Below are 14,736 nucleotides of genomic sequence, written 5' to 3' on the forward strand. Positions count from 1 at the left end.
ACCCAACTGATCCGTAATACATAGCACTTCTACTGGGTATTTACTTAATTTCTGTCCAAATCAAATTGCAGTATTTATTTAATTTTTAAAGCCCCCCCTTTTGTGTCATCCCAGTACCTTCCAGCTCATCATTTTCCTCCCTCCAAACATCTGCCTTTCCTCTAAAGTCTGCTTACCTCAGTAAATGGCACCACTCTCTACTCTTTTGCATTTACATTTTGCCTTTCACATTTAAGTCCTTGACCTATCTAGAACTTTTGAGGGGTGACAGAGTGGGAGAGTATTGTTTGAGATAGGGATCAGGCAGCAAAATGGAGAATTACCAATCAAGGATGAATGAGATCACAGAAGAAATGAGTGGTCAGATCATGTAGGGGTTTGTTATAGGTCACAAAAAGATCATTGGAAGAACTTTGGTTTTTACTCTTGTGTGAGAAGGGGGGGCCACTAGAAAGTTTTGAGCAAAGGGGTATAATATAATCTGACTTAGTTTTTACTAGAAATGTATAGGCTTTCTATGGAGAATAGACATAAGGGCACATAGGGTAGAAGCAAGGAAACTGACAAGTTGGGAGAGAATCTAGGCTCGAGGCATGGGTGGCTTGCACCAAGTTGCTTGCAGAGGAATCAGCAAGAATTGATTGTCTGGGGCTAAGACTTGGGCATCATCATTTTATTTTGAAAAAGCTCCCTAGGAGTTTCTGATGGACAATGAGGTTTGAGAGTCTATGCTACAGTTTATACATTTTTTCAGGGGTGTTTCACATAGGCTTCGTCATCAGCTTAATATAGGGAAGTAGAGAAGCATAGTGATAATAGCAGCTTTTGCATCTGAACAGGGTTCAAATCTATGCTGATCAGCTACTTATGAGGTTCAGTTTTCTCATTTTAAAAATGGAGATATAGACCTAGCCAGTTTGGCTCAGTGGATAGAGTGTCAGCCTGTGGACTAAAGGGTCCCGGGTTCGATTCTGGTCAAGGGGCATGTACCTTGGTTGTGGTCACATCCCTGGTGGAGGGTATGCAAGAGGCAGCTGATTGATGTTTCTCTCTCATGGATGTTTCTAACTCTCTATCCTTCTCCCTTCTCTGTAAAAAATAAGAACAAAATATATTTTTAAAAAATGGAGATATACACTTCATAGGTATGTTTATTACATTTAATGTACCATTATAGATTAAATGAGCTCTTCCGTGTCATATATGCTTATTAGAAAGTAGTTTAAAGAAAGATCTGGCCTATAAAATTGGTAAAAAATTTTAAGCTAATGTTCAGTTTCCATAAGGATATGGAGGAATAGGTCCCATTGTTGGTGGGAAGGTAAATGGAGGGCAGTTTTAGAATATCAATTTCAATTTATTTGACACATTAATTCTGCTTGTAGAAATTTTATTTATGGAAACATTCCACACCTGTGTACAGATACTCAATGTAATGTATTTTAATGGCAAATATTTGAAAAAATTTTTAATTTTGCTTAGTAAAGAAATAATTCAATTGTAATAAATTTCTTTTATGGAATGCTATATAATTATTTAAATTATTATGTTGGTCTGTCATTGAAATATTGCCAGTATATATTTTAGTTTTTGAAAAAGAACCACCAATATATGACTTGAAAGTATTTATATCTTCAATACTTGAATTTTTGAAACAGGATTATATTTACTCTTCAGATTTTTATGTGAAACCATATAGGAAATATATTGATTGTAAGTAATTTCATATTTAACAATACTTATAAAATTATTAGTGTTCATGTTTCTTTATGCTTTGTTTTTTCTAATGATATTATGTATTGTATACCAGGGGTATTTTTCAGCTATTTAAAGAAATACAAATTATCCTAAGGTAAAATATAGATGTTCCAAGGACTTTATTTAGGGAATACATATGAAAATTTGATATGTATTCTATAATATGTTAAGCATTTTATTAGATAACTAGAGGCCTGGTGCATGAAATTTGTGCACTGCGGGGGGCGGGGTGTCCTTCAGCCTAGCCTGCACCCTCTCCAATCTGGAACTCCTCGAGAGATGGATCAGCCTAAACAGGCAGTTGGACATCCCTCTCACAATCCAGGACTGCTGGCTCCCAACCGCTCGCCTGCCTGCCTGCCTGATTGCTCCTAACTGCTTCTGCCTGCCAGCCTGATCACCCCCTAACCACTCCCCTGCCAGCCTGATCAATGCCTAACTGCTCCCCTGCCGGCCCAATCACCCCCAACTGCCCTCCCCTGCCGGCCCGGTCACCCCCGACTGCCCACCCCTGCTGGCCCAGTCGCCCCCATCTGCCCTCCCCTGCCAGCCATCTTGTGGCTGTGGGCGCCTCCATCTTTGAGGGCAGGGCAGTCAATTAGCATATTCCCTCCTTATTGGCTGTGGGCATCGCCATCTTTGCAACAGCATGAGGGTAAATTAGCATATTCCCTCTTTATTAGATAGCATATTAAAGATGCAGCTGGGTAATAGTTCCTATCCATACTTGACTAATAATCAAATGAGTGAGTACGGTAAAAGCAGATGGAATAAGTAAAATATATAATTGTATGTGTATATATGTATATATATTAGTATATGTATGTATGCAGTTGACCCTTAAACAACATAGGTTTGAACTATACAGATAACTATACGGATTCACTTATACATAGATTTTTTTTTTCCCCATTAAATACTTGCACTGTTTCTAAGTTACAGATTTTGGTATCCAAAATTTGGGAACCAATACTCTACAGGTACCAAGGGACAACTAGGTTTAAAAGTGACAATAGGTATTAAATAAGCTATGATAAACAATGGAATATTATGTACTAATTTAAAATAATTACGAAGGCCCTGGCTATTATGCTCAGTGGTTAGAGTGTCTGCCCACACATCAAAGGCTCACAGGTTCAGTTCCAGCTGTAGGGTTGTATCTGGTTGTGGGTTCACTCCTGGCCATGTCTGGGAGTATGCGGGAGGCAATTAATCGATGTGTCTTTCTCACATCAGTGTTCCTCTCTCACATCCATGTTTCTCTCTCTCTCTCTCTCTCTCCTCTCCTTCCTCCCTTCCTCCCTTCCATTTTCTTTGAAAGCAATGCAGGGTGCGGGAAGGGTATTTTCAGGTGAAGATTAAAAATAATAATAATAATTACTTAGATGCATAGTTATTAACAGATAAGATCCACACCTATTAAGAGAGGGAAAACTGCCCTAACCAGTTTGGCTCAGTGGATAGAGCGTCGGCCTGCGGACTCAAGGGTCCCAGGTTCGATTCCGGTCAAGGGCATGTACCTTGGTTGTGGGCACATCCCCAGTAGAGGGTGTGCAAGAGGCAGCTGATCGATGTTTCTCTCTCATCGATGTTTCTAACTCTCTATCCCTCTCCCTTCCTCTCTCTAAAAAATCAATAAAATATATTTTTTTTAAAAAAGAGAGAGGGAAAACCAGTTTAATACATAAAATATGTTCTTTCTTCACATGGTAAATACTAGAGTTAGCAGAGAAAATAAGGAGTAGAATTGATTTTGGTAGGCCATATGCAGAAAAAGAGCATTTTAGATTAGTATTTCCCAACCTTTTTGGACTCTGATTTCTTTTCTCAACAATTTATTTTTTTTTTAATTAAATCTTTATTGTTCAGATTATTACATTAGTTACTCTTTTTTCCCACCATAACTCCCCTCCACCCAGTTCCCACCCCACCCCCCGCCCTCACTCCCCACCCACTGTCCTCATCCATAGGTGCACGATTATTGTCCAATCCCTTCCCTCACCCCACACCCCTTTCCCCCCCTCCCCAAGAATAGTCCATTCCCTTTCTATGTCCCTGATTCTATTACAATCGCCAGTTCATACTGTTCATCAGATTATTTATTCCCTTGATTTTTAGATTCACTTGTTAATAGATGTGTACTTGTTGTTCATAATTTGTATCTTTACCTTTTTCTTCTTCCTCTTCTTAAAGGATACCTTTCAGCATTTCATATAATACTGGTTTGGTGGTGATGAACTCCTTTAGCTTTTTCTTATCTGTGAAGCTCTTTATCTTGCCTTCACTTCTGAGTGATAGTTTTGCTGGATAAAGTGGTCTTGGTTGTAGGTTCTTGGTATGCATCACTTTGAATATTTCTTGCCACTCCCTTCTGGCCTGCAAAGTTTCTTTTGAGAAATCAGCTGACAGTCGTATGGGTACTCCCTTGTAGGTAACTGATTTTCTTTCTCTTGCTGCTTTTAGGATTCTCTCTTTGTCTTTTGCTCTTGGCATTTTAATTATGATGTGTCTTGGTGTGGTCCTCTTTGGATTCCTTTTGTTTAGGGTTCTCTGCGCTTCCTGGACTTGTAAGTCTATTTCTTTCATCAGGTAGGGGAAGTTTTCTGTCATTATTTCTTCAAATAGGTTTTCAATATCTTGCTCTCTCTCTTCTTCTGGCACCCCTATAATTCTGATGTTGGTACGCTTGAAGCTGTCCCAGAGGCTCCTTACACTATTTTCGTATTTTCGTATTCTTTTTCATTTTGCTTTTCCGGTTGGGTGTTTTTTGTTTCTTCGTATTTCAAATCTTTGACTTGATTCTTGCGATCCTCTGGTCTGTTGTTGGGAGTCTGTATAATGTTCTTTATTTCAGTCAGTGTATGCTTAATTTCTAGTTGGTCCTTTATCACAACATCGAGGGTCTCATTAGATTTCTTGAAGATCTCACTACATTTATTGGCGGTCTCACCAGTCTTTTCGAGGGCCTTATTAAGTTTATCGGCGGCTTCTAGACAGTTCTTTAAAGAACTTAAAAGTGTGGTTTTGAACTCTATATCCAGCAGTTTGCTTTCCTCCAATTCTGTCGTTTGTGTCCTGTTTCTTTGTCTCGGCATTTCTTATGCTTCTCTGTGTCGATAGAGTTCCTTTCTGTGCCGATAGAGTTCCTTTCTGTGCTAAGTGTCCCAATTACCTGAGGTAGACACTCTTGGCGCACCCCCTTGTGGGCTTTGTGCACAGTCTTCTTGTAATTAAGCCTTGATTGTTGTAGTTATCACTGTGAGGAATTGACCTCCAGGCCAATTGGCTGTGAGCATCAGCTGTGTCTGCAGTGGGAGAACTTCTATGCTGGAGACACCCCTCTGGGGCTAGACTTGCTTCAATGGGGCTTTGGTGCCCACTGAGTCTTCCCCCTGAGTGTGTCTTTTATGGTTCCACAGAGCTGCAAACTGGATGGTCCCACTCTGACCTCTGGGCTTCCTGGCTCCTGGATCTCTAGGGAGGTGCTAATCTAGCCTTTGCCTGAGGCTATCCAGCAAAAGTCTCCCTGCAGGGCTTGGGCGGGGCGGGTCCCATGGGATCAACAGGGCGGGGTTAGCAATTATGGCTGCTCTCAGTCTTGCCCTAAGAGGCTCTGCTTCTCAGTGTCCCAGTAATTGCTGCAAGCCCCACGGAGAGAAAGCTGCCCTAGGGTTCTGAGCAATGCCAGACAGTCCCGCTTCTCCCGTATGAGTCTGGGTCCCTAGAGACTCGCCCGGAGCTGGAGCTCAGAGTCTGAGACTCCCTCCCGATTGAAAACAACAACCACGCCCTCAGCCACCAGCCCGCTCCACATCCACTCCGCACCTTAGTATTTTACTTCAGCAATGAGCCTCCTCTGAGTCTCGGTATGTTTTACTCTTTCCTCCTAGTTGTAGAACTTCCACTCAGCCAGCCTTCCTGTGGTTCTGGATGATGTCCGTTCCGTCTTTTAGTTGTATTTTTGAAGTGGTTGTTCGAGGCAGCAAACTCCGGTGTTTACCTATGCCGCCATCTTGGTTTCTCCTCAACAATTTATATTAATATCATCAATTTGTATAATATGATAATGATTTTAAGTAAAAAGTATTTTGCATTAGTATAGTACTAAAAATTGCTTTAAGAATTTTTATTCTATGTTCAACAGAGTCATTGTTGACTTACATAGTAAGGAAACTTTTTAATAATTATAACTATTTAGCCCTGGCTGGTTTGGCCCAGTGGATAGAGCGTCGACCTGTGGACGCAAGGGTCCTAGGTTCGATTCCGGTCAAGAGCATGTACTTTGGTTGAGGGCACATCCCCGGTGGGGAGTGTGCAGGAGGCAGCTGATCGATGTTTCTCTCTCATCGATGTTTCTAACTTTCTATCCCTCTCCCTTCCTCTCTCTAAAAAATCAATAAAATACATATTTTTTTAAAAAGTAATTATTTAACAGTATAAAATTTCAGGTATTCTATGCCATGGTGTAACCATTTGTCATGTATGCTGAAAATAAGTGTAATCCAGTGTCTTGAGTTCCTGGTTTTGACAAGTAGCAGATAGATTTGCCACTCAGTGTTCATTCCCTAATCCCAAAAGTGTGTGGGAAATGCCTTATAAGAAAAGCAATATGATAGTCTTTCTAGTTTGTAAATTATAAAATTGTGTTTGACAGTGTTAGGCATTCTGTAATTTATGACATTTTAAAAAATTGTGTTTTATCCTTCTTAGGCCGAATACATCAAGCAATGGTAACATCTTTAAATGAAGATAATGAAAGTGTGACTGTTGAGTGGATAGAAAATGGAGATACAAAAGGCAAAGAGGTAAGATCAATCACTGAATTAAATCTTATTTTTAGTCCAATTATTACATTTTTTAATATAAAGCAAAACAGAAAAATGCATAGTTTTTATATAGTACGTGTGTCATTCCTTAAACATTCAACTAGTTTAAAAAAATTCACTCAGAGAAAGGTAGATTTCACCTGTATATCTTATGTGATTGGACATATAATTAAGACCACAAAATTCAATCTTCAGAGAGATTTCTGCCCTAGCTGGTGTGCTTCAGTGGTCAGCCTGTACACCAAAAGGTCTCGGATTTGATTCCTGGTCAAAGGCATGTACCTAGGTTGCAAGTTCGATCCCTGGCCCTCATTGGGGTACACGTGGGAGGCAACATGTTGCTCTCACATTGATGTTTCTGTCTCATCAGTTTGTCTCTCTCTCACACATCAGTGTTTCTGTCTCCCTTCCTCCCTTCCACTCTAAAAATCAATGGTAAAAAATAGCTTCAGGTGAGGATTAACAAAAAAAAGATTCTTTAAATAAATGTGGGTTATAATTTTAGATAATCTAGCTTTTGAAGTAGTACCATTCATTAGGCTAAAATTATTTAACTTCTCTGTAAGTTTCTTTGAAAAATAAGGTCTTAATTATCAAAATACACTGAAAAAACATGTGGTTTTTAAAACAGATTGACTTGGAGAGCATCTTTTCACTTAACCCTGACCTTGTACCTGATGAAGAAATTGAACCCAGTCCAGAAACACCTCCACCTCCCACATCCTCAGCCAAAGTAAATAAAATTGTAAAGGTTAGTGATGAAAATTCAGAGCTCTGTGTGTGTGTGTGTGTTTTGAAATTGGCATGCTGTGGGAGTATTTTTTAAGTATTTGTTTTTTTTTAAAACTGCTTTCTGCCATTCAAATGCATATATACATATGTGTGTGTGTGTGTGTGTGTGTGTGTGTGTGTATGAATATGTATATACACATACACACTCCACATATTTTCAAGGATTGAGGTTGTCTAATTCACAATTACAACAATCTGTAATAATAAAAGTATAATATGCTAATTAGACTGGACATTCTTTCAGAAGACCTTCCAGAGGAAGCCGGGACTACAAGGGAAGCCAGTGCCAGCAGCCCGGGGAAAGAAGGCCTACTCTTACACAAATTTCATGCATCAGGCCTCTAGTCATAAAATAAAATCCTTGCCCAGCAGGCATGATTTAATGGTTGAGCTTCAACCTGAACCAGGAAGGAGGTCAAGGTTCGGGTACAGTCAGTGCACATGTCTGGGTTGCGGGCTTGATTCCCGTGTGGAGTGTGCCAGAGGCAGCTGATCCATGATTGTCTCTCATCATTGATGTTTCTATCTTTCTCTCTCCTTCCTACTCTGAAATCAATTTTTAAAAATATTTTTAAAAAATCCTATAAACTCCTTGCCTGGTTAGGGTCTTTCCTAAGACTTATATAGCTTCTCAGGAGTTACAGGTCAAAACAATTTGCTTATCAGTATCTGTTGAATGAATACAAATGACTTTGATATGATAAAGAAGGACTGTTTTTATTCATAATAAAGTCTTACTCCAGTTATCTTATCAGTGAAGATAGCTTTAAAATATGCTATATCCTCTCCAACAGTTTTTATCTTTATAAAAAAAAAGGTCATGTTATTTTTATTATTTTAAAAGATAATTCCTTTACATTGCTATTGAAATTTCTCACTGTTAAAATTTTGGGTCAAAATACAACTCTTCTTAAAGTAGGTAGTCCTTCAAAGTTGTTGAATCTACAGTTTTTTGTGTTCGACTCAACAAGCATTTGTTGATTTTTCTACAATGTTGATTTTGTCACCTATAAAGATGAATGTGACATGGCTTTAACCCTATTGGAACTCGCTTTCAGGGAAGACATACATAGAAGCTTAACAATTATCATCAAAACCTGCTTTTTAAATCATGCATATGAACATGAGGCAGATTTTCAGTTCATATGATTTCAGCATATTGAGAGTCACTGCTTAGAGGTCATTAGTTACCATTTGTAAACAGACTATTTTTCTTATTTGGCTTCACAACCTGGAGGATCTTCATAGTTGACACTTCTGGATCTGTCATAAGCAACATTTGCAGTGCCTTAGAATCACCTGGAAATTTTTTTAAATTACTGATTCCTAGACCTGCTCTAAGAGATTGTTTTATCTAAAGGAAGAACTCTAGCATTAATACCTTTTTAAAAATACCCATGTGATTTGAATGTACAGTTAGCGTTGAGAACCACTGCATTATTTCACATCTTTTTTTTTTTTTTAAGGTAAATAAAATGAAGGTCTTGGTAAATAAATAATAGGACCAAAAAATTGCTTCCCTAATCTATGCAGTCTTTGAAAGTCTATGAAATCTTTTAGTATAGCTAACTGTTCATCTCATAGTATTTTGATCTTTCAGCTTAACAATGGGCTGTAAAGTTGTCTAAAATTAGTATTTCATTAATTTCCCCCTGACATCCAAAGATGAAATTTGTTACATAACTCATAGGGTTGTTGTGAAGATTAAGTGAATTTTGTTATGAAGATTAAGCGAATTAATACATGTAAAATCCATAGAGCAGTACCTGGCTCATTATTTCTGAATATTTTGGGGGTAGAGAATACTCATAAACTTGAATATTAATAGCAGTAATTCATTAGAAGATTATTTGCAGTTTTTCTTCATTTAGTTTTAAATTATTGTATGTCTGCCTAGGTTTGTTTAATTAAAGGAAACTGATTATGATATATTGATGAGGAGTAAAGAGGGAAAGTTAAATGAACATTTCTCTTTTATAGAATCGACGAACTGTGGCTTCTATTAAGAATGACCCTCCTCCAAGAGATAATAGAGGTAAAGTAAAAAATTACTAATTTTGCCTATTGGCTCTGACAAGGTAAATCAAAACTAAATATTACCCTTGAAGCATTGTTCTTAGTCTGCTGAGATCCTGCTCCCAGGCATGTTTGTTTGGCTCAAATAAATTCTAATAAACTAATAGAAATGTTCTTTTAAAAAAGGCAAATATTACCCTTGACTTTATTATTTATTTAAACTTTACATGGCTAATTTTAAGATCGGTATCTTCTTCATTTCCTAATATAATATTGATAATATAAAAAATTTATAAATTTACAAAACTCCATGATATATGCAATATTTGAGTCATCTAATTTACCCAATAATTTTCAGATTTGAGTAGTGTTGTGACAAAAAAGGGAATGAGGAAGTAGTCTGTTGATTAATTTCACAAAATTTTGACATTTTATATAATTTTTTGGCGAACAGGCTTCCAAAAAGGGTCATGGGTATCTTTGGAGTCAGCTTAAAAAAAAACTTAAACAGGTATAAATTCTAGTTAATGGCAGGTCTTTCATATACTTTCAGCCAGGAAGTATAAAGCATAGGTAATTTCTTATTTACTATTCGGCAGTTCAGAATGGTACTTTCTAATAGTGATATTTCTCTATATGTATGGATGAGTGAGGAAGGATGGGCATAGGTATTAGAGGAGAGATTGGAAGTAGAGGGAAAGTTCTGTACTATGCACACTATCCTTTGAGTCTTGTGAAAATTTATATATCTTTGTAAAATGTAATACTTATATTTAATTTATAATGCTTTTTTCCACATTTATAGCATTCACAGTAAGAAACTCTCTGCTTAAGATTTGGGTATTCGAGGAGCAAATAATTGGATTTGGAATATAGGGAAGGTTAAAGGACTTAAGTTTTTACTTTCCGTAGTTCTGAAGTTTTCAAAATGAGAATGCATTTAAAATTTATATTTTGTACACTTATATTTTTAAATGATTAGTAAAAATTAAGTTTGGCTTTGGTTTTTATATAAATTATTCAGATTGAGTTTTATAGTTAAAACTACATTGATGGCACCTAAGTCTGCACATATGACAAAAACCTCTTATCTTATCAGTTTATTGAATATAATTATATATTCTGTTTATGTGCACATAAGTAGAAAAACTGACAATTTGCTAATGCAACTTTTAACTTATCAGTTCTTTTCAGTTACCTCTGTTCCTTTAACCAAGGTTCACCTTTATTAATTTTCTGTTCTGAATTTAAAATTTTTGTTTTACTTACAGTGGTTGGTTCTGCACGTGCACGGCCTAGTCAGCTTCCTGAACAGTCATCTTCTGCACAACAGAATGGTAGTGTTTCAGATATATCTCCAGTTCAAGCTGCAAAAAAGGAATTTGGACCTCCTTGTATGTAAATCATGTATCAAGGATTCAGTCATTTTAGGCATACATGTATTCTCTCTTGGTCATCTTTATATATCCCCAAATGGTAAACAGTCTAATTGCGAACTTGATTGCATATTTCATTTTACCACTGTGGAAAAATTTAAGTATTTCAGTTGCTTTGAATTTTAAATTCTGGGCAGATGATAATTTGACATCTTTATAGAAGAAATTCTTATGCTTCTTGCTTCAAAGATCTGTGATTCTAAACCAAGAGATGACATGTATCAATACGTTAGAGTCATTTTTCTTGACTCTTATTTGTATATTGTCCTGTTCCTAGTTTTGTTAAAGCAGCTCATTAACTAAAGTTCATGTAGTTGTTATAGGCATGCTTTGTCACTGTGTACTTTTATTTTAGTATGTGATGAAATTACACATACAATTGTGTGTATATAAGTACAATACTCTAAAAAGAAATCTATACTTCTACAGCTCATCTTTTTCTTTCAGCGCGTAGAAAATCTAATTGTGTGAAAGAAGTAGAAAAATTACAAGAAAAACGAGAGAAAAGGAGACTACAACAACAAGAACTTAGAGAAAAAAGAGCCCAGGTTTGTAACCTGAAACATATTTTGTATATGTACCAACTGAAGGTCAGACTGTGTCCGTGAAAGTGAGTGACTTAGGAAAAAGTAGTTGAGGCGTTCATTTAAAGATTTCAGTATAGTTCTTTAATTGATATTGAGGAATAATATAAACTCTTCTGAAAATAAGTTATAACAGATTTTAATACATGTACTTCTCACGTTTTAGTGATTATGTGTTAGTCCTAAAGTTTGTTCCATTTTTAATAAGCTATTGTGTTACAGAATTCTAATATAAGAATAATAGGATTTTGACTTTTTAAAAACACCTAAAACTACATTTGGAAGAACATTCAGTTAAAGCACATGATTACATTATAAATTTTATTATTATTTTTCCATGGTCAATAATAAGGTCAACATAACACATTGAAAGTGGGGAAATTTCTTGTGTTTTGATTTTTACTAGATATTGAGAGTGTTACTGTGTTGTGCTCTTCTTGTGTTACCAGTAGCAAAACTTTGTTAGCATCGGAAAAATTGCATAGAGAACTGATCTTTTTTCTCTTTACAAGTCTCTCACATTAAAAATTCTGTTTTTATTCGTAAAACTCCTCCCTTGTGCTTATATGATATACTCAGAACTTGTTTCCTGTAATAAAACATCAGGATTTTTTTTTTTTTTTAGGAGTATTTTCAAGTGCCCTTAAGGGCATTTGAAAACAATTTTTACTCATAAAGATGTTATGTTTGGGAATTGTAGAACCAGCATAATATTCACCCTGAGTAAATCAGCTTCTATCTGAAGGTGATCTGAGAATGACCAGTTGGGTTTTGAAATAAATAATACACAAAAGAGCTAGATCTGGGCTCTGGCAGCTCGGGGCTGAGTGCAAGTAACAGTCACAATGATTCTTCAGAGGCTCTTCAGGTTCTCTTCTGTCATTCGATCTGCAATCTCAGTCCATTTGAGGAGGAATATTGGTGTTACAGCAGTGGCATTTAGTAAGGAACTTGATCCTGTACAGAAACTCTTCATGGACAAGATTAGAGAATATAAAATTAAGCGACAGTCATCTGGAGGGGCTGTTGATGCTGGTCCAGAGTATCAGCAAGACATGGAGAGGGAGCTTTTTATGCTTAAGCAAATGTATGGTAAGGTAGACATGAATATGTTCCCAGACTCCAAATTTGAAGTCCTGGAAAAACCCCAGTCCTGAAGAAATGTAAAATTTATCTGGTCATGTGTCCTAGATAAGTTGTATAACTGATCAGTATCAGAAGTAACATACATTTCAACAACTGTCAAATATTCTTTTATTCTGATTCCAAAAAATTATTTGGTGATTGGGGGGGGTCGGGGGGGGGGGGGGGGCTAGATCTACTGATACTTAGCACAGATGCCACCTGGTGTCTCCTGTGGGTACTTCATAATATTTTCACATAGCTTTGTGGTATCTTAATTTGCACTTTACATAGTACTTCTCAATTGACATAGCTGGTTAATATTCCTAGGAGTAAGTTTCATTAACAGTTTTTAAGTTTAATTATATTCCAAGCAAATCTGCATATGTTGTATGAAAAAATGTGATTTCTGAGAATGTTCAATAATTTATTACTCATGGCTGGGAGAGGCTATTATTAACTACTAGTGGCCCGGTGCACGAAATTCCTGCACAGGGGGTGGGTGTTCCTCAGCCCAGCCTGCACCCTCTTCAATCTGGGAGCCCTCGAAGGATGTCCTACTGCCGATTTACAGGGATTGGGCCTAAACTGGCAGTCGGACATCCCTCTCACAGTCCAGGACTGCTGGCTCCTAACCGCTCAGCTGCCTGCCTGCCTGATTGCCCCTAACCACTCTGCCTGCCAGCCTGATCACCCCAACTGACCCCCACTGACAGCCTGCTCGCCCCCAACTGGCTCCCCTGCTGGTCTGCTCACCCCCAACTGCCTCCCCCCTACCCACCGCCGGCCTAATCACCCCCAACGCCTCCCCCCACCACCACCACCGGCCTGATCACCCACAACTGCCGTCCTCTCTTGGCCTCTAACTGCCTCTACCTCGGCCCCACCACCATGGCTTTGTCCAGAAGAATGTCCGGAAGGTCTCCTGGAAGGTCTCACAGTCTAATTATCATAATACCCTTTTATTAGTATAGAGGCCTGGTGCATGGGTGAGGGCTGGCTGGTTTGCCCTGAAGGGCGTCCCGGATCAGGGTGGGGGGTTGCCTTGGTGTGTGGGGCGGCCTGGGCGAGGAGCCTGTGGTGGTTTGCAGGCCAGCCATGCCCCCATGGGGTAAGGGTACTCGCTGGGGGGGGGGCGTTGCCAGCCTGGGTGAGGGGGTGAGGGCTGTTTTCAAGCTGGCCACACCCGCTTCAGGCTGGGGGTTCCTGCTGGGGTGTTTGGCCAGCCTGGGTGAAGGACTGATGGCTGTTTGCAGGCTGGCCATGCCCCCCAGAGGGAACCCTCACCCCATGGGGGTATGGCTAGCTGGGTAAGGGGCTGAGGGCCATTTTCAGGCTGGCCATGCCTGCCGGCAGCCCAGGCTCCCAGCCCCTCCTTTTTTTTTTCCAGCCCCTTCTTGAGTGGAGGCCAGGACCGGCTGGAAGCCTGGGTCGCCCCTAACCCAGGCTCCCAGCCACTCCTTCAGCGGCAGCCAGGGCAGGCGGAAGCTTGGCTTTCTCCATCGCTGGGAGCAACCCAAGCCTCCTGCTCACTCCAGCTCTGTGGCTGCCGCCATCTTTGTTGGGTTAATTTGCATACTCACCATGATTGGTGGGTGGTGTAGCGGAGTGATGGCCAATTTACATATTTCTCTTTTATTAGTGTAGATTACTATTTACTATATGTTAATCTGAATTTCCTCAGTTTTGAAGCAAAAATGTAAATTGCAGTTGTTAAGTTTTTCTCCAGGGCTGAGTAACCAAAGAAAGAGAGGCTGCCAACTCCATCATTATATAAAGAGTTTATTGCCTGGTCATGTGGCTCAGTGGTTGAGTGTCAACCTATGAACCAGGAGGTCGTGGTTCGATCCCCAGTTAGGGCACAGGCCACGGGGGGTTGCAGGCTCAATCCCCAGTGTGAGGTGTGTAGGAGGCAGCCAATCAATGATTCTCTCTCACTGATGTTTTTCTCTCCCTCACCCTCTCCCATCCTCTCTGAAATTAGTGAAAATATATACTTTTTTGGAAAAGCCTTTATTAAGGGAATTTACATGTATGTGAGGTGGCCTTAGTTGGTGGCAAGAAGACATGGATATCCATCATGTGGCAGGCGCTAAGGTGTTATATAGGACAGGGCTGGATGGATAAGGGTCCTGGGGTGTAACTTGCCCCAGTTGAGGAGGAAATGCCTTACATACTTCCCCAGGGCAGCATGCCTAGGCA

At 39.0% G+C, this 14,736-nt stretch overlaps 2 protein-coding genes across 8 annotated transcripts in view; both read left to right on the forward strand.

Moving 5' to 3' along the window:
• KIF2A (kinesin family member 2A) overlaps positions 1-14,736 on the forward strand; it is a 75,150-nt gene that overhangs the window by 35,125 nt on the left and 25,289 nt on the right. For 2 of the 7 annotated variants that reach the window (XM_036307786.1, XM_036307780.1), the window contains exons 2-6: positions 6,469-6,563; positions 7,216-7,335; positions 9,357-9,411; positions 10,664-10,786; positions 11,276-11,376. In XM_036307786.1, the coding sequence (XP_036163679.1) occupies positions 6,469-6,563; positions 7,216-7,335; positions 9,357-9,411; positions 10,664-10,786; positions 11,276-11,376 (494 nt within the window). Of the gene's footprint in view, positions 1-1,665; positions 1,714-6,468; positions 6,564-7,215; positions 7,336-9,356; positions 9,412-10,663; positions 10,869-11,257; positions 11,377-14,736 lie in introns of those variants that run through there. The other 5 variants (XM_036307784.1, XM_036307779.1, XM_036307781.1 and 2 more) reach the window with 5 other exon arrangements.
• On the forward strand, positions 11,395-12,697 carry LOC118655681 (ATP synthase-coupling factor 6, mitochondrial-like). The gene has a single exon (XM_036307791.1). It carries the CDS (start codon positions 12,258-12,260, stop codon positions 12,567-12,569), a length of 312 nt encoding a protein of 103 aa, XP_036163684.1. The 5' UTR covers positions 11,395-12,257; the 3' UTR covers positions 12,570-12,697.

This window comes from Myotis myotis, unplaced genomic scaffold (genome assembly GCF_014108235.1).
Source record: "Myotis myotis isolate mMyoMyo1 unplaced genomic scaffold, mMyoMyo1.p scaffold_m19_p_5, whole genome shotgun sequence".
In the NCBI taxonomy this organism is placed as follows: Eukaryota; Metazoa; Chordata; class Mammalia; order Chiroptera; family Vespertilionidae; genus Myotis; species Myotis myotis.

What these genes read in the sequence shown, in the direction of transcription:
- LOC118655681 (XM_036307791.1), top strand. Translation starts at nt 12,258, where the DNA reads ATGATTCTTCAGAGGCTCTTCAGGTTCTCTTCTGTCATTCGATCTGCA.